General features: G+C 45.2%; 1 protein-coding gene across 2 annotated transcripts in view; it reads left to right on the plus strand.

Moving 5' to 3' along the window:
* Positions 1-21188, plus strand: part of DDX10 (DEAD-box helicase 10) — a 294884-nt gene that overhangs the window by 33769 nt on the left and 239927 nt on the right. For both annotated transcript variants that reach the window (XM_088456682.1, XM_088456683.1), the window contains exons 5-9: positions 1032-1152; positions 2128-2317; positions 9959-10085; positions 12601-12763; positions 15609-15693. In XM_088456682.1, coding sequence (XP_088312808.1) covers positions 1032-1152; positions 2128-2317; positions 9959-10085; positions 12601-12763; positions 15609-15693 — 686 coding nt within the window. The remainder of the gene's footprint in view (positions 1-1031; positions 1153-2127; positions 2318-9958; positions 10086-12600; positions 12764-15608; positions 15694-21188) is intronic.

Consider the following 21188-nt stretch of genomic DNA (forward strand, 5'->3'; position numbering starts at 1 on the left):
GCATTTAGAAATGACATTGGATGTACCATAAAACACAGTCCTTCACCTCTGGGCAGATGTCTCCGCAAACAAGAAGTGATTATTAGGGAGGTGGAAAAATGTGAGGGGGGTGCACTTAGCTGAGTGTTACCGTCACATCAGAGTTCAAAGTAGCATCTTCCCTTTTTTATTGCATTCGATTTTTTTTTTTTGGAATTATTGATCCGTATAAGGGGGCAATAGGAAATGCCCTGATTACATATAACACTTTTATGTTTCTAGTTTCCTCAGGGTTTTTGGGGGCCACTAATAATGTAATTGTCAAAATGATATGCTTGCTATGTTATTAAAAAGTGCAAATACTCATAGTGTTCATTCTAGGTCTGGCGTCGGGCCGTAGAAAGGGCACTCTAGTGCAAGCCCGAAGGGGGCGTTGCCGCGAGAAAAGGGGGTCTGTCTTTAAGACGCGTCCCCTTTTCATTACCCTTGGGGCATGTCCGGCACTTATGGACTTGCCAGGCTTCCCCCAAATTCTCCCCTCTCTGCGAATAGATGCCGTGCGAATGCGCACGCCATCTATTGATCGCTGCACTACAAGTTTTCCCACCCGCGGGCACCCAGCATATTGTTTTAGCGGGGCACCGCCAAAAGGGATGGGCACCTTTTGAAATCGGGCAGGGGATCTGCCCCTCGATGAAACAGCCTAGCGAGAACGCTATGCTCCCAGCACCAGACATGAAATCCATAGAAGTCAGTATAATCAGTGCATAGGCATTGGGTGGGTTTTATATACAGTATGTTTTAGTGTGTTAATCAATTGTCTGTGATAATAAATATGTGATAATTTTGCACGTGCTTTACTGATTTAATTAGATGCGCCCCTTTCGTGGTTTTCACCTGTTTTTGTGATACCATTTAAAAAAAAATCTGCGGGATGGGAGCCAGTTGATGTTTTGGGGTTTCCACGCTGTTGTAGCTGCATATCGCCCCACGTGGAGACGGTGGGACATCAATTGAGTGACCCCTTTGTGTGTGTTGCTGTTTCTTTTTAGGATTTGAAGCAGGAATCTGCCCGCATCCATCGCACAAATATACTCATCTGCACCCCTGGACGTCTCTTGCAACATATGGATGAAACGTCCCTTTTTCATGCCAGTAATCTCCAGATGCTGGGTAAGTGAGGGGCTGCTTCCAACTTCTGCAAAATAGGGTAACCTTTACTTCCTGCAAGCGAGAGAACATAGAACCATTCTTCATATTCATTCTGTGGGGAACAGGTGATATGCACTTACCTTCTGCAAGACTGACTTCAGAAACTTTTCACCTACTTTCCTCAGCCATCCTCTTGTCAAGGCGCATGAACACTGGGGTAACCGTACGTGAGAGCCTTTATAGCAACCTCACAATGGGCCTGATTCAGCAAGGATCTCTGTTGCAATCGCGCACGCATTTCTGCTGCAAAAATATTCTAAGAATTGCAGTCGTAAAGCACTCGCACGTACAACATGCAGACACCCACAGCCCCTCCCGCAAATCCGTAATACCTTGTAATCCAGCCAAAACATCGGTAACATCGAAGTACATCTGAGCCTCTCGCACATGTAACACAGGTCTGACCCCACCACTAAATCGTTAACTTTCCTGCAATCAGTGAGAGCTCAAACTGCATATGGCATTGCAGTGGCTAATTTATGCACGCCCTTGCAACGGCGTTCAAATACTCTGACACGCCTGCTTTTCTCTGACCCCCCCCCCCCCTTTATCACCCCCAAATGGGTCTGCGATGGGTCTGCGTACTCAGTGTGATCGCAGTCCTGCTACAATCTACCTTCTGCCAGCAGTTGCGATCCTTGCTGAATCGGGCCCTATATCCCCTTCCCCTTTACATTGGAAGAGTGGGGCAGTTAAAAAAACAAACAAAAGAAAAAACAAACGTTTAAAGGAAAAAAGCATTTTCTGTATTTGAAATAAAATAATATATATTATAGATACACATACATACATATTTGGTCAATGTGGGGGTGATGACCCTCTCCCTTGGGTTTGTGTTCCCTCACAGTACCCTCTTCTTCTGCTGCTGCCTTGTCCTATACCCTGGATTTTTGTCCTTTTTTTTTTTTTTATAAAGTTTTCGTGTTCTTGTTACAGTGCTGGATGAAGCTGACCGGATACTGGACATGGGCTTTGCAGATACCATGAATGCCATTGTGGAGAATCTGCCTACGAAGCGCCAGACCCTCCTCTTCTCTGCGACCCAGACAAAGTCTGTGAAAGATCTTGCACGCCTGAGCTTGAAGGACCCAGAGTATGTGTGGGTTCACGAGAAGGCGAAATTCAGGTATATTTCATGTGTGAATGGTACAGTATGTGTGCTGATTTATGCCTTTTCCCAGACTTTAATGTTCATGATAGATTTTTTTTTTTATAGAACTACTGTACATTATGGGACTTGCATAACTGTATAGGTCGCTGCTGAGACAGTGGCTCTGTTGGATCAGTTAACTGTGTTCTAACATTGGAGACATTAGGGATACCTGTTGGGCAGTTCACAAGTGTAAGCTGTGTAGATCAATGTCTGCTATTGGGAAGCTATGTTAGTTATTTGGGGGTCTATTTTTATTAAAATGGAAATTGCCCGATTTTTCTTATCCTTCAGCTTGTCAGAGCACCTGGCCCGGTGATTCCTACAAACAATACCTTCTACAGATGTGTCCTCCATACAATGTGGCTCTAGTCGCGGCATATAGACTGTCTATGTGCGCCAGGTTCTGGTGGGTATTGGCTGGAGTAGGAGTCTGGGCACCAAACAGTTAATCTTTTTCTCCCAGCAGCCCCAGGCTCCTCCTCCCCAATACCCCGCCCCCAGCCCCAGGCAGGCTAGTTTTAGTTTGGTGCCTGCAGGAGCGGGCACTGTTTAAACAAGGGGGGCTGCTTTATGCATCCTCATGTTTTATTTTCTTTCATTACTTTTATTTTTACTTTTTGAGCGGAAAAAGAGGCTCACTCTAAGTGTTTGTCTTATTTGTAGCGACAAGGCGACATTGCTAGCTTGCACTGATCAACGATGCAGTGGCCCCGGCTTTTTCTTACATCTACTTCCGTTGCGCTTCATCTGCAGCTTTGTCCGTGTGTAAAACTGTTCCTGTGCGGTTAAAGTCGCAGCCCAGTGTCTCTGGCACACTATGAGGAGATGTACTAAGCCTTGGAGAGTGATGAAATGGAGAGAGATAAAGTACCCACCAATCAGCTCCTAACTAATTTTTCAAGCTCAGCCTGTAACATGAAAGTTAGGAGCTGATTGGTTGGTACTTTATCTCTCTCCACTTTATCATTCTCCAAGGCTTAGTACATCTCCCCCTGTAAGTTCCCGGCTGCAATGTGAATAAGGATCGGCTCAGTTGCGCTGTGCATCGTACGCTGTATGGCGCATTGAGGCTTGATATGTGAGGACACATCTGTATGTATGAAAGAAGGGAGGCAATCTGCAAATACCATCTTATCTTGTCTCCATGGTATGAGTCTGGATGTGCAACCTTACCGTCTGAGGGAACTATGGACTTGGTGGTTTGAGAGAGGTCTCTTTTATATGGTGGGTCCAGCGGCCATAATAATTTGGTTCCTTGTCCCAGCCCTGTGCAGTGTTATTGTGTGTGTTTAGTGTTCTAAGTTATGGATGCTCATAGATACATCGGCTGTGTGACTTCTCTAGACTACAGCAGCCGTAATCTAGTGATACTGTACGTGGTATATGATGCTATTTTTAATGGCGAATAGGACTCTGTGCCGCCTTTTAGGTTTTAAGAGTTGTCTTGTGATTAATGATTTGTGTGTGAAAAATGTAAATAAAAATTACCTGATTTTAAACTCTCGCTAATGACGGCAGCAAAAGTTCTGTCCTGACCGTGATACTGCGCATTGCGAGAGAGTCGCAGCAGATCTTTCTTCAAAACCTCTTTCCATTGGAAAGAGCAGGCTAATGGCAGCTGGAGATGGAGCGGGCTAATGGCAGCTGGAGATGGAGCGGGCTAATGGCAGCTGGAGATGGAGCGGGCTAATGGCAGCTGGAGATGGAGCGGGCTAATGGCAGCTGGAGATGGAGCGGGCTAATGGCAGCTGCAGATGGAGCGGGCTAATGGCAGCTGCAGATGGAGCGGGCTAATGGCAGCTGCAGATGGAGCGGGCTAATGGCAGCTGCAGATGGAGCGGGCTAATGGCAGCTGCAGATGGAGCGGGCTAATGGCAGCTGGAGATGGAGCTGGCTAAAAGTTTTCAGAGCTTGATAAATGGCACAATCGCAATGTCCCATACATTGTGTGTGTACTACAATACTGATCTTAACGCAGGAGATATCTGCAGTATCTCCTCATTATAGGCTTAATAAATAGCAATTTAATTTAATTTAGTGATAATTACTTGGAAACTGCTGATCCCTACCTTTTGTGGCTTTGACTGTGTATAAAGTAATACGCAACGGGCACCATAAACCAAAGGAAATGGATGTATGAAATGGGGGTTTGTATAGAAGCAATTATCATGCATATACTGCATGGAGTTAAAAATATTGGAAAAAACAATAATAAACGTAATGGACACCTGGGGCCAAATGTGATACGGAGAGAGTTTTTGAAAATGTGAGCGTTTAGCAGTAACCTCTCACATTGGCTGAGGTTTATCTTCATAATGGGAAAACATCTGGATGAGAGTTTAAACCGTGAGTTTTTTTTTTTAATCTAAAAACATTCGAGTTAGCATGTTCTCGGACTCTATTACGTTTAAAAGTGTAAGAAATCTCTCGCATTTTCTAAACTCTTACCCTATTACATTTGGTCCCTGATGAGAGATAATTGCCCCAGATCAGCGATCCCCAGAAACTTCCCCCTCAGTATAATGCTGTCTAGGGGTATTTACTCCAGATTAATTGTGATAAATGCCCCTCACAGTATGCAGCCAACCTTTTAAATTGTATTAATTATGCTTAATCATGGGCGCTATAAGAAATCGCCAGTGCTCCTCTCACCAGCCTATCTGTCTTCAGATTTGTAGCTATTAATAGTATAAATAAGGCAAAAATCTGGAGTCTCTTTAATCCATTGGTGAATTGATGATTGGGAGTTACTAATTATATAGATGAAAAAAGGAGGCATTTCATGACTCGCTAACGTCCGTCTGTGGTGCAAAGTACTTCACCCTAAAATATTGTACATTCTTATGTATTATAGATTATTTAATGTTTTGTGCAAGATGAGCCCTGTTTGTGGTTTGGATATTTGCAACTATGAAATGAAATATAAACGTCCAAATCTCTTTAGTTTATGGAGCAAATTGCCACTTTCTTAGTCACACATAGGGTAGTAAAGAGCTTTAGAGGAGGGGGTTCAGCACATTTTTACTCACCTCAGTCTTCCTTGATATATTTAGAGATGAACGGGTCCGGTTCTCAGAGAAGTGTACCCACCCGAAAATTGCAATTCCCAGTCGGATCCAAGACCGGCTCGGGTTTTCCCGCCTGACTTGGATCTTAAAACGAGGCAAAACGTCATCCTCCCGCTGTCGGATTCTCGCGGGTTTTGGATTCTATAAAGGTCCCGGATGATCGGCGCCATTTTCACTCCGAGTGTGGATGGTGAACTGAACAGACGTGTCACTGTCTTGTGTCAGTGTGTTGTCCAACTTCTACTGTTGGGGTCTGGGGCTGAAGGGGTGCTTTGTTATCCATAAAAAAGGGCTGCTGTCTGTGTTGTTCATCAAGGGACTGCTGCCTCTTTCAGGGGTGCTCTTTCCCAGTGTAAAAAAAATATAAGTGAAATAAAATTAATATTATCAATCCACACTTAGCTGCGCTCTTATTGTTTGGTGACACTGCTGGCCAGACCGCATTTTATTATCCAAGTATTTGTGACTCTGCAGGTGGTCGGAGAACTACAGGCTGCTTTCCTCTGATGTAAACAGCAAGTCTTGGTCCCATTATCCCTAAAAACCTCCCTGAGTACAAAGTCAATGTCTGTTTACAGTATGTTCTAGCAGCACCTCCACAATCAAGGCCACCTCATTTCTATTAGATGTATAAAAAATAAAAAACCTCCAGATCAAAGGTGTCTTTTAGGAACTGAAGAACTTGATCCTAGAGTGATCTTCCCTCATATTTTTTTTTAAGAATCAAAACATTAAAAAAAAAAAAATTCAAAACTAATCTATCCTTCCGTCCTTTCCCTGTCTTCAGTCCATAAACATATTCCAACTCCGCCGGGCCTTTGACCTAGTTAAGGAAAACATTCTTGGTTTTTAAACTTCCTAGGGGTCTTATAGTTTATTAAACTGCCATCCTGCACTGCAATGCCACTCTGTGCCATGTTGGAAGCTGAACTGCCACATGTTAGTGCCGCCCACTGCTGTCGCTTAGCTTGGCTAGCCAGCTAGCTGGATGCAACCTTTTGGCCTAAACTAGGTGAAATCAATATTGTGAGCTATGAGGTGGTCAAAATTTACAATAAATGTTATTGAGGTTTAATAATACTGGTTTTTGTTTTTTTTTTTTGTTTTTTTTTAGAAAAAATACAGATCCAAAACACGCAAGGGGTGGTTTTTGTCAAAACCAAATCCAGATCCAAAATACGAGGAGATACAGATCCAAAACACAGGGATCGGCGTACATCCCTAGTTATAATACAGTTATGGCTGTCCTTATGATTGGCTGCCATGACAATAAATACTACATTAGGTGGCAGCTGATTATGGTTATGCAGGGTTGGTGCGTATCCCCCTTGACACCCAAGGCAGCCATTACCTCTCCTGCTGGGTTTCACCCCCCTCTCATAGATACAGCCCTACCCTTATTTCTTGCCTTGTGTATCTCAGGATAGCAAGGTTTCTTTTAGGGAGTGTGATTCCTGAATGTGGCATTATAGCCTAGCTTCTCACTCCAGCTCATTTCCAAGATGGAGGAGCAGCAGATGGCAGCTGATTGGGTAAGAAGCTCCTGACTGCGTTCACTCCATGTCGGCAGCCAGCACACAGGGAAAAAGTGGCACATTGAAAATAAAGACCTTAAATTAGTGACATTGTCATTCATTCAGTAATCAGGGCGCCTCTCCTCTGAACCCTGGGGCGCTAGACAACCACCTAAGTGTAGTGGCAGCCCTGTGGTTAGGACAGTGGCCGAATTTTGCATGTAGGGTTCTGTATGGAATTTTACTTATCATTTTTTGTTCTATTTACACCCAGACAAACTCACTCTGCACCCTTAGAGTGCGTCCTTGCCCGTAGATTATTCTATTACTCTGAGACAAGATTACGTATTGCTATGCTTCTGTATCAGTACGTACGACGAAACCATTAACAAACCTACTGTTTCAAAATTGATCTTCCATTAACTGTGTTTAGAAACAATCCACTCAGGGAGGGACGTTGTGTGGGCCAATTGTGGCTCTATATAGGTTTTTTATGGAGTTCCCAGATCAATAAAAACATCTACAGGCTATTTGTGAACTCAGGAGGATATCACTGATAAAAGTGTGCATTCTAGCACCCTGCATGTAATCAGTGAGGAGACCATATGTGACCGGATGGCTTCCAGCCCAGACTCTCGATCACAGGTTGGGGTTTCAATCCCCACTTGACCTTGGGGTATCAGGGATTCCCGCTTACCGCCTGTCACTGACTCCGCCCACTGCGCTGTGGGTGTAACGATGCTGCCACCACCAAACTCAACCATCAGCGTTTGGAACCGTTTCTTAGGTACACTCGGGCTCCTACCGCCGGCGCCTGGAACCGCTCTGCTGTGTATGCATCGACTGACTGTGTATGCGTCGACTGACTGCGGCCACACCTCCTGTTTGGTGTCGGCTGTTCCCACCTGATCCCTCGCAATAGAGCAGGCTCTGCACGGTAGCGGCAGAGGGCTTGAACTTTGGAGACGCTCGGCTCAACCCAGAACAGTAGGAGAACAGAATAGCGTTTGGCACAATTCTGTTGGTCGCAGGGTACAGATGTAGTCGAAGTAAAGGCAAAGGTGTTTATTGCTCAAAGTCTTAAAAAAGACTCAACCTTCCGAATGAAGGGGTACATTAGCATACAGAAATCTTATCAATCAGCAGTTCTTCTCCACAAATTATTTTCAAAGATGTACACATACAGGGCTCACATGCCCTCTTTTTATATCATATTTACACACAATATCACAGGGGGGTAAATCCGCCCTGTGTTCCTCTCAACCAGTCATGCTTCATCAGAAAATATATTTAACCACGTATTACATTTCAAAGGAGTCACCCAATTTCCTCCTTTCTAATTACCACCTAAAAGCAGTTGCTAACTAAACATAAACTGATTTCGCATACAGTATAACTGTCTCCTAAAATGTTGACATAACATTTCACAGGAAATGGTAAATGACATTCATCCTTTGATACATTTATCACACAGTGACAAAATATCTATGTAGAATAACACTTTTTTTTCCCCAGAAGTGCACACACACAAGAGACAATCTCAGGGACATATCAAAGGACGATTTAGCATGTGACTCTTCACACAGAAAGCTTCTATGCTGGCCTCACCTGGAATGCACTTCAAAGGGTTTGACCACTACCATAGGTCCGGTTAATTAACATATCACTTCCTATGTCAGGAGGGCAATGCCAATTACAATAATATACTCTTGAACCATATTCCTATAAGTGCATAGCCTATTAAATATACTCTGCTTCATGCATTAATGCATTGCAGATCAGCTGCAGTGCATTACAGCTATATAAATATATATACTTTACTACAGTTTATTATACCATATGCGTTGTGCTTTTAAACTGTGTCCTGGGACTTTAACTGTTTCAGCGCTGGTCGCAGTACCCACACTCCCCCAGTGCAGCGGGTCCAGGCCGCGGCATATAGAACATTAAAAGCACACTTATTAACACTCAGCGCCTAGCGAAGAGTACACATTTACAACAGGCACCTGGCGCCTTTGGTCTTATGAAAATGGCGCCGCTCAATGGGGGTTAAACCCCTTCAGTGCCACGCGGCCGCCATTATACATGTGGGGCCGGCCTCCGGCCACAAAATATTTTAGTCTTGAAGGGCAACACTTTAGACGTGATGAATCGCTTTAGCTACTGCAGCTGTAGGGAGTAGGGAATACGTCATGTATAACATATTGCCCTTAAGAATTAAAATATGCCCTCCTCACTGATTAGGTGCAGGGTGCTAGAGTGAACACTATATAACATACGTTTATACAATGCAGCTTTTCACACAAAAAGCTTTACAAAACGAAGTTCTGCTAATCTTCTTTATAGTACAATAACCATTGTACCTGACTTACGTGAGTGTCTTGAGAAGGACTTGTCCCATTGTTACAGCTTTTCTTTGGTTGGTGAAAGTTTTGTACTAGTTAAGTAATACTTCAGTGAGCTAAACGTACAGCCAATGATTTCCTGTTGGCGTGATTTATGGGGTTGGCATTACGTGGCAGGTTCATTAATGCGGTAATATTTTAACTTAAGAAAGAAAGTGCAGCTGTCAGGTGACTCCCTTTCTGCTGGCGTTATCTTGTCTTACACAGCTCGAGATGGAGCACTCCGCACAAGTACTTAATTGACAGGCTAATCTGAAGTGTTTTAATAAATTAAATACTGTGGTGATTAATTAAAATGAGCAATTATGCCCTCCATCCAGCAATTACCAGGCATTGAGCTGGAACCAGCGGGTATGTTATGCAGGCCTGCTAGAAAAATGGATTGTGTGTGCAGCCTGGAGGAGATACGATGCTCGTAGAACAGCCAGTGCAGGTCTTGTGACACTACAAATCCCAGCATGGTCTGTGGCTGGTATGCAGCCGAATTGTAATACATGGATTCCTGTATAAATCATCTTCTTTCCACACAAGATCCTAGCTGTTTGCTTTTACTTTCCTGACTTGCTAAGGGAACCCTGATAATATGTATATGATGATTATCTTTATCCTGTACGACTTCTGTTACAGCACCCCCGCCACTCTGGAACAGAACTACGTGGTCTGTGATCTGCCCCAAAAGATCAACCTCTTGTTCTCATTTGTGAGGAACCATCTGAAGAAGAAGTGCATCGTCTTTTTCTCCAGCTGTAAAGAGGTAATTGGGATTGGCCTGGGGTGTGATGGCTGGAAATAAAGTTATAGGGTACAAACCCGGAGTACTCACTGGGCAGTTTGCACATTTCATACTATAAATACACAGCGGTATACAATATAGGGGTTTTCAGACAAGGCTGTTAAGGCATCAAAGGTACCTCAGGCCGGGATTTTTAGAAAGGTCGGGGTAAACCAGGAGTGGCCGAGGTGCAGGTTACTATTTAATATGTCGGAGTTTATTGATGAACTAATTATACATGGAATAATTTATGAAGGGCTATAGCATTTCCATGCCTGATGATAATCGCTTCTCCTGTAACATAACCGAGTGACATTTACTGACAGCAGTGAAATATCCAGGACTGTATTTTTAAACCTGACTAGTTAGACCGGTGCTTCTCGAACTCTGGTGTAGGCGCACTAACTCTCCAGGTTAAAGGATCTGCATTCTGGAGCACAGTTGGTTAACTCAAAATGTCTGAGGTACTAAATAAGTCACCTGTGTTCAAGCATGGATATACTTAAAATCAGGATGGTTAATTTGCCCTGTGGACTAAGCTTGAGAAATAGTGAGCTAGATTCTGCATCTCAGATGGGCCATCCCGCCCATCCCAGGTGTGTACAGTTCCAGGTGTGGGGGTGGCTGTATTAGAAGGGGAAGAAGTGTGAAACCAGAGTACACCAAAGGGTTAGTTGCTAGTAGTGAATATTTAGGCCCAGTGGTAACCTGGATCTTGAATGTGTCCAGTCCTGCAGCAGAGTACAGATGGAAAGTGTGAGGACGTGGTGCCTTCCTCCTAACTCTCTGTACGTTTGCCATCTGTAACCGGGGGCCGAGAGGCAATGTAAAATCTGGTGACTGTATATCAGTAATGCGTTTCCTCTTGTTTGTTTTTATTCCTCCTGACAGTTAAACAGCTGCAAAAGTACACCCGGAGCCGCCCCTTACCGTTTTATTCTCACTACTTCCCCTTTGTCCAGCCTTTCTACGTTTAGCTATTTTTGTGCTGTTTTTAAAACTTTTGGTACATTTGTACAAGATTATTGCTAAATGATAGCAAGTAAAATAGAAAACTTAAGGTGCCCATCCACTAGACGATTAAGTTGAGTGATTGAACAATAACAATCGTTTGCAAATCGTTTGCAAAAATGTCTAAAACGACCAGCGTTTAGACATCTATCATCGTACAAACATGCTGGACAACCTGACGATATCTTCAGGTTGAGCATGTTGGCAGATGATTGATGAGCCTGCACTGGACGACTGCTCGTTCAGTGCAGGCTCATCACAGACTGACAAACTACTGCACGATTACAATGTTGTAATGGTGTAGTCGTTTTCAGATCTGCAAGTGGATGGGCACCTTAAGTCAAACGCATATTGTTTCCCTAAACATGACTATCTGTAAACAGGGTGTGCAGAGTTTAATTCCGTCTATGGACCAAATTCAATAAGCCGCAAAAAGCGCAATGATTTCGCCTGTTTGGACACAATGTTTTCGCCATGCGCGTCCCTGTTTATCTCCTTATTCAATTCAAAACAGGTGAAAACACGGATAGGCGAATGTGTTGAATAACGAAGCTAGCGAAAAAGGACAGCATATTTTGGAGAAATCGGTCTGTACCCCATAAAAAGCCTCACTCACCCTGGAAATCAATACAGAAGAGTATTATAACCTTAATAAAAAGTATTTAGTGATCTTAAATTGAGTCAAAGGGCTGTTATATTCATGTTTGCATAAGTGTGAAAAAATTATATAAAGCAATATTTTGAGCAAAAATAAGTACTGTAGTTAAATTTGGGGTACATGTAAATGGATACTAGTATATTGTGTATACTATTATAGATTTTAAAAATCTCAAAATACACCCGCTGCAGCATCCTGCAATCTTAAAAACACCTGTCTCAACCTTACAGCCCCCCAAAATACCAGGCCCCCTACTTTATGCCCATTTTCCAACACTTTTTATATTTTCACCCCACAAATGACAAGTTGTTTTTTGGAGTGGTTTAAGTTTTTAATTTAATTTCTTTTGCCTTATTAGTTATTGGGGGGGGGGGGGTTGTCCAAAGGGTTCTGAATCAAGTCCCCACATTTGTACCCCAAAATAGAGATTTTACACCTACAATTCTCCTGCCTCTGGGTGGAGAAACTTATTTGGCTGTCTTTGCCTATGGAGTTTTTGCGCAGACGAAAGCCTCCTGGAATTAAATAGGGCGGAAGGGCAAAAATCGCAAATCGGCGAAAACTTTTTGCCCATCGCGGCTTTTCGCCTCTAATTGCATTCGAACCTATGACAGTAATATTAACAACTGCACCTTCTTAAGATAAAGAGCATCCCAGCCAAATAATGACTCTTCTTTTGCCCCTCTCGATATAATAAATTGTGAAGTTAATTTCTTTCTCTCGTTAATGACCAGCCTAATTTTGTACCCCAGGACCAGTCCAGTTTGTAAAGTATTACATGGGGTACACTGTTGAACAAGCCTGTGCTATTCCTATTTCTTCCCCCAGGTCCAGTACTTGTTCCGGGCATTCTGCAGGCTGCGGCCTGGCACCCCCGTGTTGGCTCTGCATGGCAAACAGCAACAGATGAAGAGGATGGAGGTGTACAATGATTTTGTGAGGAAAAAGGCTGCTGTTCTTTTTGCCACAGACATTGCGGCCCGTGGGTTAGGTACGTATATTACGTCATCCTGATATAAAGCCAGTACAACAGGGAGATCGGTTTTCTGTTTATATGTGTTATTATTTTTCTTTTTTACTCTGATTTTCTTTCTTTTTTTTTTTTCTAATTCTAGTATGTAAAACAAATTTGTGTATATGTCATAGATATACCACTCTTGGGTGTGCGGTCGTGTTCTGATATCGCACGCCTTGGTGTGCGTTCAACCGTCCAAGGCGTGGTACATCTATCTTATAAAATAATCCCTGACAAAATGCAGTAGATAACAGGCATATCTTTTTTTATTCCAACAAGTTCTAAAACATCAGAGGTCGACATTTTGGTCCTATACATGGACCTTTGTCGAGGCATCCACCTTATACCTGTAGCACCAAGGAAGGTGGCATGTTGCATTAACCCCTTTGCTGCGAAGGACAAGTGGGACTTGTCATCTGCAATTTTAAAGGTATATACGCATGACAAGTCTCCCTCATCATCCACAGCAAAGTGCTCCCTGCTAACTCACCTTTTCCTCACCGGCGCTAATCATCGGTGGGGAGTCCCGTTGAAACTGAGACAACAAAAAAAATAAAAAAATATAAAAGGCATTTTTGATTATAGTGCAGATTGTTGGAAAGGGGGATTGTTGACGAAACAAGAACCACAACCTTATGTTGCCTATAAGCATAAAAACAAAATCACCTTTGCTTTCGGTTCACGTTCTTGAAATTTCAGCCAAAAACACTTTATTTGGGGATATCTGGGTTAAAATGGTGTTTACATGATAGAATAAGTAAAAAAAAAAAACTAATGGTATTTTCTGAAAATACAGAGTCTTTAAAAAAAAAAAAAAAAAAAAAGGTGTGTATTTCATAATAAAAACCCAGTGATATGTGCTAACATCAGAAAATGGGTTCAGCACAAGGGTGAGAGAACCCTCAGGACGAAGGGGTTAAAATGAAATAAATCACAAAGGGATAGTGACAGCTACTGGATACATCTAAGTAGAAGTGCTTGCTTTGTAATTAATATATTTTACTAAAGGTTTACACAGATTCACTCGCACACAGACATGGAAGTGCTGCATATCAAATTAATCAGTGCAGTCTTGTGGAGCGTCTTGGTCATTTTGCATTACGACTAATGGTGCCTACACACTTGGCGATGTGCTCACGATCCGACATTGTGTCCGATTTCCCCTTGAACTCTCCCCAGCAGCTCCCCGGCAGTCGTGGGCACGATTTGGTGTTAAAAACTGTCCAATGTGACAAACGATCTATCGTGCCTCCTAACTATTCCAGTGCATCGTGGCTAAAGGTGCCTACACACTTGGCAATTTTTTTACACGATTTGCTCGATTCCGGTGAATCGTGACAAATCGTGTAAAATATGCCCAAATCGTGAGTGTCTACTCATGATGCCGATGCGCGTCCCCGCAGGTCGTACATCGCATCTTCAGATCTACCGTGCTGTAGGGCAGATCTGACAATCTGTCATGATGCACTGGAATAGTTAGTAGGCACGATAGATCGTTTGTTACATTGGACAGTTTTTAACACCAAATCGTGCCCACAACTGCTGGGGATAGTTGAAAGGGAAATCGTACACGATGTCGGATCGTGAGCACATCGCCTAGTGTGTAGGCACCTTGAGATTGTCAGATATGCCCTACAGCACTGAAGATGTGATGTACGACCTATGGGGTCGCGCATTGTGAGTAGACACGATTTGGGCATATTTTACACGATTTGTCATGATTCGTTGAAATCGGGCAAATCGTGTAAAGATCGCCGTCGGGCAAGCCGTCACTCCGGGTCTCGCTACAAAGGGGGCGTGCTGTCGATGGTGAGTGACAGCACGCCCCCTTTGGTGGGAGTGCCGAGGGCGTGGCTGCCCAGATGGAGGCGTTCCCATGGGAACGCCTATTGTCTGGGGCCGGCCCCACTGACATCACAAGTGATGTCAGTGGGAGTGCTCTCGGCTCTGATAGAGCCGAAAGCACTCCAGGGCTTGCGGCAGATGAGACCCTACCACAAGGGTCTCGTCGCAAGCCCGATGGTCGCGATGGTCTTGTCCATCGTGACCATCTTTTTGGGCCGCTCGCTATAGCTGTGGGTGGCCACCCACAGCTATGCGAGCGGCCGGGAGGCCGCTAGAAAAAAACAGAGGGACGGCCCTGATTCAGAGCGAGCGCTCTGTCAGAGCGTCCGGCTCTGAATCAGGGCCCACTGTGTTTTAAAAAAAAAAAATTTTGTGATGGATAAGTTTGAAAAAGATTTTCTTTACCGAATTCAATCATAAAAAAAAGTGACAATTTTCTGTTTAAAAAAAAATAAACAAAAATAAAAATATTAGCCAGTTAAGTGGTTAAGTATGTACCATGATGGGGGAGGATTTTACTGGGAAAACAGAGTTCAGAGGGTTGTTACAAAGCTTCTCTGCTCACTGCATTATGTGACTGTGGTTTCGATGACACCGTGTAAAATCTGCACCATTATTAATACTAGCATAAAGAAACAGCCCGAGGAAAATAGGTATTTACCGAACTGCTTCTAATAGCCTGCCAATGCTTTATGAGACTGCTGCTTTAACCTTTATTTGTATAGATCCAATAAATAATGCAGCGCTTTACAGGGAATTTTTAATTATTCAGATCAGTCCCTGCTCCAGTTTAAATTCTCATCCATAAGCATTAATGTATCATATCTTTCTGTACTGCGGAAGGAGAGAGGAGCACACGTAGCAAGCACACGCAAACATGTGCGGGACATACAAACTCTCCACACAGATTGTGCCCTGATTGGAATGACAAGAGAAGAGGTGTAAACATTTCCCTGTCATTGTGTTTTATCCCCAGATTTCCCAGCAGTCAGCTGGGTGCTGCAACTGGACTGCCCAGAGGATGCAAACACTTACATTCACAGAGTCGGGAGAACAGCCAGGTATGTTCCAACTATGTCGACACTACACACGTTTCTGCTCATTCTGGGGGAGATGTATCAAATCTGCTAGAGAGCGGACAAACTCGCCCATAACAACCAATCGGCTTGTACCTTTCATTTTGTAGAATGTACCGGATAAATGGTGGCTAGTAGCTGATTGGTTGCCAATCCCTCCCCTGTAACACCTCTCACCTGACTGCTGTATAATAGCGCAGCCGCAGTGGTGGCACATCATGCAGAGATGAGAGAGACCAGACTGCTGGTGCTTAATGACGGCAGCCTCCCTGGTCCCCCCCACAGCCCAGCATACATTGGCGTGTGCTGGGCTGGGAAGGGCGGCTGCTGCAGTCTCCTCTCTCTTCATGCATGATGTGCGGCTGTGCTGCTGTACCGTGGGCAAGGGTAGCAGATAGGTACAGAGTTTTATGGAGATGGGGCGATAGCACTGATCCCCCCCCCCCCCCCATTCGGTAAAGGTAGCACTGGTAGATCCCCCCCCCCCCCTTCGGCCCTGGATCTATCAGTGCTACCTTTTCCGAAGGTGGTTGAATCAGAGGCGAGTTGTCCTGCATGTTATTTTCCCACGTGTATCAATGTACCCTAAGTGATTCATATAGGAGACCCACAGTAAGGATCGCGTCTGGACATGGGTTTTATTATGGCTCATTTTTGCTTGCGCCCCTCCCAGCAACTTGCATCTAATTGAAGGGGTCTTGTCCTGGCCTGCTGCTATTGACCACATACTCCAATCATTTGTAGATATTCTCCAACCCGTGCGACCTGTATATTAGATGAAGTGGGGCCTCAGCAGACGCTGGTAATTCCTTAGCTGTTCCTGCTCTGAGAAGGAACCCTGGTGTTTGAGTTTGGTGGGATATGGGGAGGGGGGATTATATGTGATAAGCAGGGAAGTGTTCTCTTTTAAGTCTGTCTATGTAAATCCCTGTTTATAGTTGATATATTGTGGGGTATTACGCTCTGGTGCATGGAATTAAACAGCTGAAATAACAAAGTACTGACAATATGACCAGCGACTGTTTAAACATTTAAAACTTTTCACTGGAGCATTTGGGGTTAATGGACATCACAGCGTGAGATAACGTGAGGTGATGAGGGGTAACTATAGCCTGATATAAGCACTTCTCCCCCCCCCCTATGAGCATTACACCCTTATCACCATTGTTAGCACATTGCATATGAGCTGGATTACAGTTTAATAGCTGCTGCTAATGAGCCTGCTAAGACTTCATTGAAAGTTTCATGGACCAAGAGAGTATTTAATTGTCCCACATAAAAACCTTAATTAATGATCAGCATTAATTAGCGCTCAGCATTATCTACTGTCATTAGGCCCGTTTGCTAGGTCTGTCTCCGTGTTGGTTTGTGGGAATGCAGCTGGGCTGGATCACCGGCTGCATAGATAATGTATCAATACGCTGCCTTTACTTATGTTTACCGTCAGATTTCATTTACATCGGACACTTTCACTTATGGCACCAGCGGAATTTGATTTCTGGAAGAAAAATGGCTTTACAGTGCTGGAGACTGGCAGGAGGCGGCCATGGCCCAGCTGCCTCCTAATATGGATCCGTTTTGTGCTTTGTGACTTTTTAGGACTTTCAATTCTCCACTTTTAGGGGGTGATTCTGTGCACTGCTGATCGCAGATTCCTGTTGCTCGGGAATCTGCGCATGCGCTGGACCCGTACTGCGCATGTGCACGCAATCGCGGATTGTCTGCTGGGTGGAGATGGGGCAGCGATGGCCTCTGCTTTTCAAAACAGAGGCGTGTCGCCGCCGTTGGGGGCGAGTGAAGAGGCCAGGGCAGGGCCGGCTCCAGGGGTCTGAGCACCCTGTGCCGGCCCGTTACGCTGCGCCCTGCTGCGTGACCGAAATTGGGGGCGTGGCCTCATTATCACAGACCACGCCTCCTATGTGACGTTATTTGGAGGCGTGCCCGCATGGCATGCTTCCAAATAACGTCAGGAAGGGGGTAAAGCCCAGCCCTCCGTCACTGGTTAGGCTTCCCCCAGCCCTCTCCCGTATGTGAATGGATGCGCGCGGCATCCATTCACACTCTGGGGGTCCGGCACCACCGCTGCGGCGGTGGGGGTCCCCAACCTCCTGATTTCACCACCCACGAGCCACTTCGGCCCACAGGTGGAACAGCGGGTCAGTACTGTCCCGCTGAAATCGGGATGTTGGGGAGGGGTGCGCCCTCTATGGGTGGCGCCTCTGTTCGATCGCACTGGTCGAACACCCTTAGAGCCGACCCTGTGCCAGGGTCTTTGTCGGCTGACTGAGAGTTCCTGGCCTCTTGTACTCCTCTGTGGCGGCCGGCTTGCCTGGCGCCATGGTGACTCAGCCGACCGATGGGCTCACAGCTGATCTGATGCTGTGTCCAAAGAGGCAGCTAAGTTCAGTAATGCATGCAGGAGGCAGTGATCCCTCCTGCTGCATTACCATATTAGTGCTGTTGCAGCTGCTACTTAGGTGGGGCAGACTTAAAATGTGCAGAGAGAATTAGATGTGGGAGGGTGTGTCCGAACTGAAATCTTAAGTTGCAGTGTAGAAATAAAGATGTCCAGCATTTGTGGGCTACATGCAAAAGCAGCCAGTATTTACCCTGCATACAAAACAGATAATGTATTTGCCCGTGTGTGTGGTAAGGTTATGTGATCAGTGCCGGTATGCGCCATCGACGTCAGGGTTGCATAAAATTGGATTTAAAAAAAAAAATTAAAAAATAAAAAACAGATTTATTTGATTTAAATAGGATTTTATCTGAATTTTTTTTTTTAAATAAACGTTTAAAAATGTAAAATGTCTACTTAAAAAACAAATTATTAATAAAAAAAAATCCATTTAATTCCCCCCAAAAATGATTTAAATCGAATAAATGTTTTTTATTTTTATTTTAAATCCAATTTTATGCAACCCTGGCCCATTGTAGACTCCTTTCTCTGGACAAGTATTCAGATGCTTATTTTATGCATTTCTGAAATTATTTCACAATTGTCTTCCTGCATCTGGAGCTGCAGGTGTGAACAAAAGTAAGACAATAGGTCAGTGTACCTGTGTCATGGCTATATAGTAAGCTATCAATACCTTGATTGTATTGATGGCTAACTATAGCTATGACACAGGTAAACTGACCTAGAGGTAGATTTACTAAAGCTTCTAGATATGAAAAGTTTAGCTGTTACCCATAGCAACCAATCAGATATTAGCCATCATTTCTCTATTGCATGCTAGAAAATGATAGACAGAATCTGATTGGTTGCTATTGGCAACACCTCCACTTGACTGTGTTAGTTCACACCTGCAACTGTAGTGATGATTAGTGCATGTCGATGTTTTGCAAATGTCCTACAACCCTACCTGTTTAATATCGGGTCATATAATTGGATTCTTTATGTTCAGTTGCCGGTTCTGCCTGTGATCACTGCAGTATTGTGATTTTTTTTTTTTCTTCTTAGCCTTTCTTGTTTATTAGATTGCTAAGCTTGTATTTGGGGATATCTATCCAATATTCACCTGACCAGTCTTTTCATTGCTAATTCTATATGAAGTCTCTGATATACTAATCAATTAGGAGTTTTCCTCAAAAGGAGATTCTGATGCCGTACTATGAATTAAGTACAGTCAGCCCATTACTGCGAATTACATACAAACTTATATGCACAAATGAAGCAATTAACAATATATAATTATACTGTGTTAAATGTGCTTTAATTCCCCTGGGGTACTACACAATTAATTTACGAATGCATACTTGAATCATCTTGACCTGCAGAAGTCCTGCGGGCTATGTGTGGTGCACTATGTGCTGTGGTAGTAGTGAAGGTGGTGCCAGGGGACTGTATGCCATGGGGAGGGGCTGTGATTGTAGGGGAGGTGGTGACTGGGGGGAGAGGTGCCAGGGGACTGTACGCCATGGGGAGGGGCTGTGATTGTAGTGAAGGTGGTGCCTGGGGACAGAGTTGCCAGGGGACTGTACGCCATGGGGAGGGGCTGTGATTGTAGGGGAGGTGGTGCCTGGGGGAGAGGTGCCAGGGGACTGTATGCCATGGGGAGGGGCTGTGATTGTAGGGGAGGTGGTGCCTGGGGGGAGAGGTGCCAGGGGACTGTATGCCATGGGGATGGGCTGTGATTGTAGGGGAGGTGGTGACTGGGGGGAGAGGTGCCAGGGGACTGTATGCCATGGGGAGGGGCTGTGATTGTAGGGGAGGTGGTGCCTGGGGGAGAGGTGCCAGGGGACTGTGTGCCATGAGGAGGGGCTGTGATTGTAGGGGAGGTGGTGCCTGGGGGAGAGGTGCCAGGGGACTGTGTGCCATGGGGAGGGGCTGTGATTGTACTGGAGATGGTGCCTGGGGGGAGAGGTGCCAGGGGACTGTATGCCATGGGGAGGGGCTGTGATTGTAGGGGAGGTGGTGCCTGGGGGAGAGGTGCCAGGGGACTGTATGCCATGAGGAGGTGCTGTGATTGTAGGGGAGGTGGTGACTTTGGAGAGAGGTGCCATGGGACTGTATGCCATGGGGAGGGGCTGTGATTGTAGGGGAGGTGGTGACTGGGGGGAGAGGTGCCAGGGGACTGTATGCCATGGGGAGGGGCTGTGATTGTAGGGGAGGTGGTGCCTGGGGGAGAGGTGCCAGGGGACTGTATGCCATGAGGAGGTGCTGTGATTGTAGGGGAGGTGGTGACTTTGGAGAGAGGTGCCATGGGACTGTATGCCATGGGGAGGGGCTGTGATTGTAGGGGAGGTGGTGACTGGGGGGAGAGGTGCCAGGGGACTGTATGCCATGGGGAGGGGCTGTGATTGTAGGGGAGGTGGTGCCTGGGGGGAGAGGTGCCAGGGGACTGTATGCCATGAGGAGGGGCTGTGATTGTAGGGGAGGTGGTGCCTGGGGGAGAGGTGCCAGGGGACTGTGTGCCATGGGGAGGGGCTGTGATTGTAGGGGAGTTGGCGGGAGAGGTGGCAGGGGACTGTATGTCCATGGGGAGGGGCTGTGATTGTAGGAGAGGTGGTGGCCTGGGGGAGAGGTGCCAGGGGACTGTGTGCCATGGGGATGGGCTGTGATTGTAGGGGAGGTGGTGCCTGGGGAGAGGTGCCAGGGGACTGTGTGCCATGGGGAGGGGCTGTGATTGGAGGGGGAGGTGGTGACTTTGGGGAGAGGTGCCAGGGGACTGTATGCCATGGGGAGGGGCTGTGATTGTAGGGGAGGTGGTGCCTGGGGGGAGAGATGCCAGGTGATACGTAGTTATAGGTATTACATTTATGGCTTCTATCTCATTCTTCTCCATGCTGGACCTGTCTCTTCTCACCTTCACAATAGCCCCCAGTACTTATCTTCATTTAGAATTAGGAACAGAATCATGAATCCCTATTTATAAATGACGGATCTATTTGTGTGTGGGGTAGATGTATGTCGTCACCCCATGCTATATGACGTCTATATTCTTTTCTCAGCACTGAAATAAAAGCAGTGACTGTTC

Source organism: Taudactylus pleione, unplaced genomic scaffold, assembly GCF_031769625.1.
Source record: "Taudactylus pleione unplaced genomic scaffold, aTauple2 ptg000711l, whole genome shotgun sequence".
Classification (NCBI taxonomy): domain Eukaryota; kingdom Metazoa; phylum Chordata; class Amphibia; order Anura; family Myobatrachidae; genus Taudactylus; species Taudactylus pleione.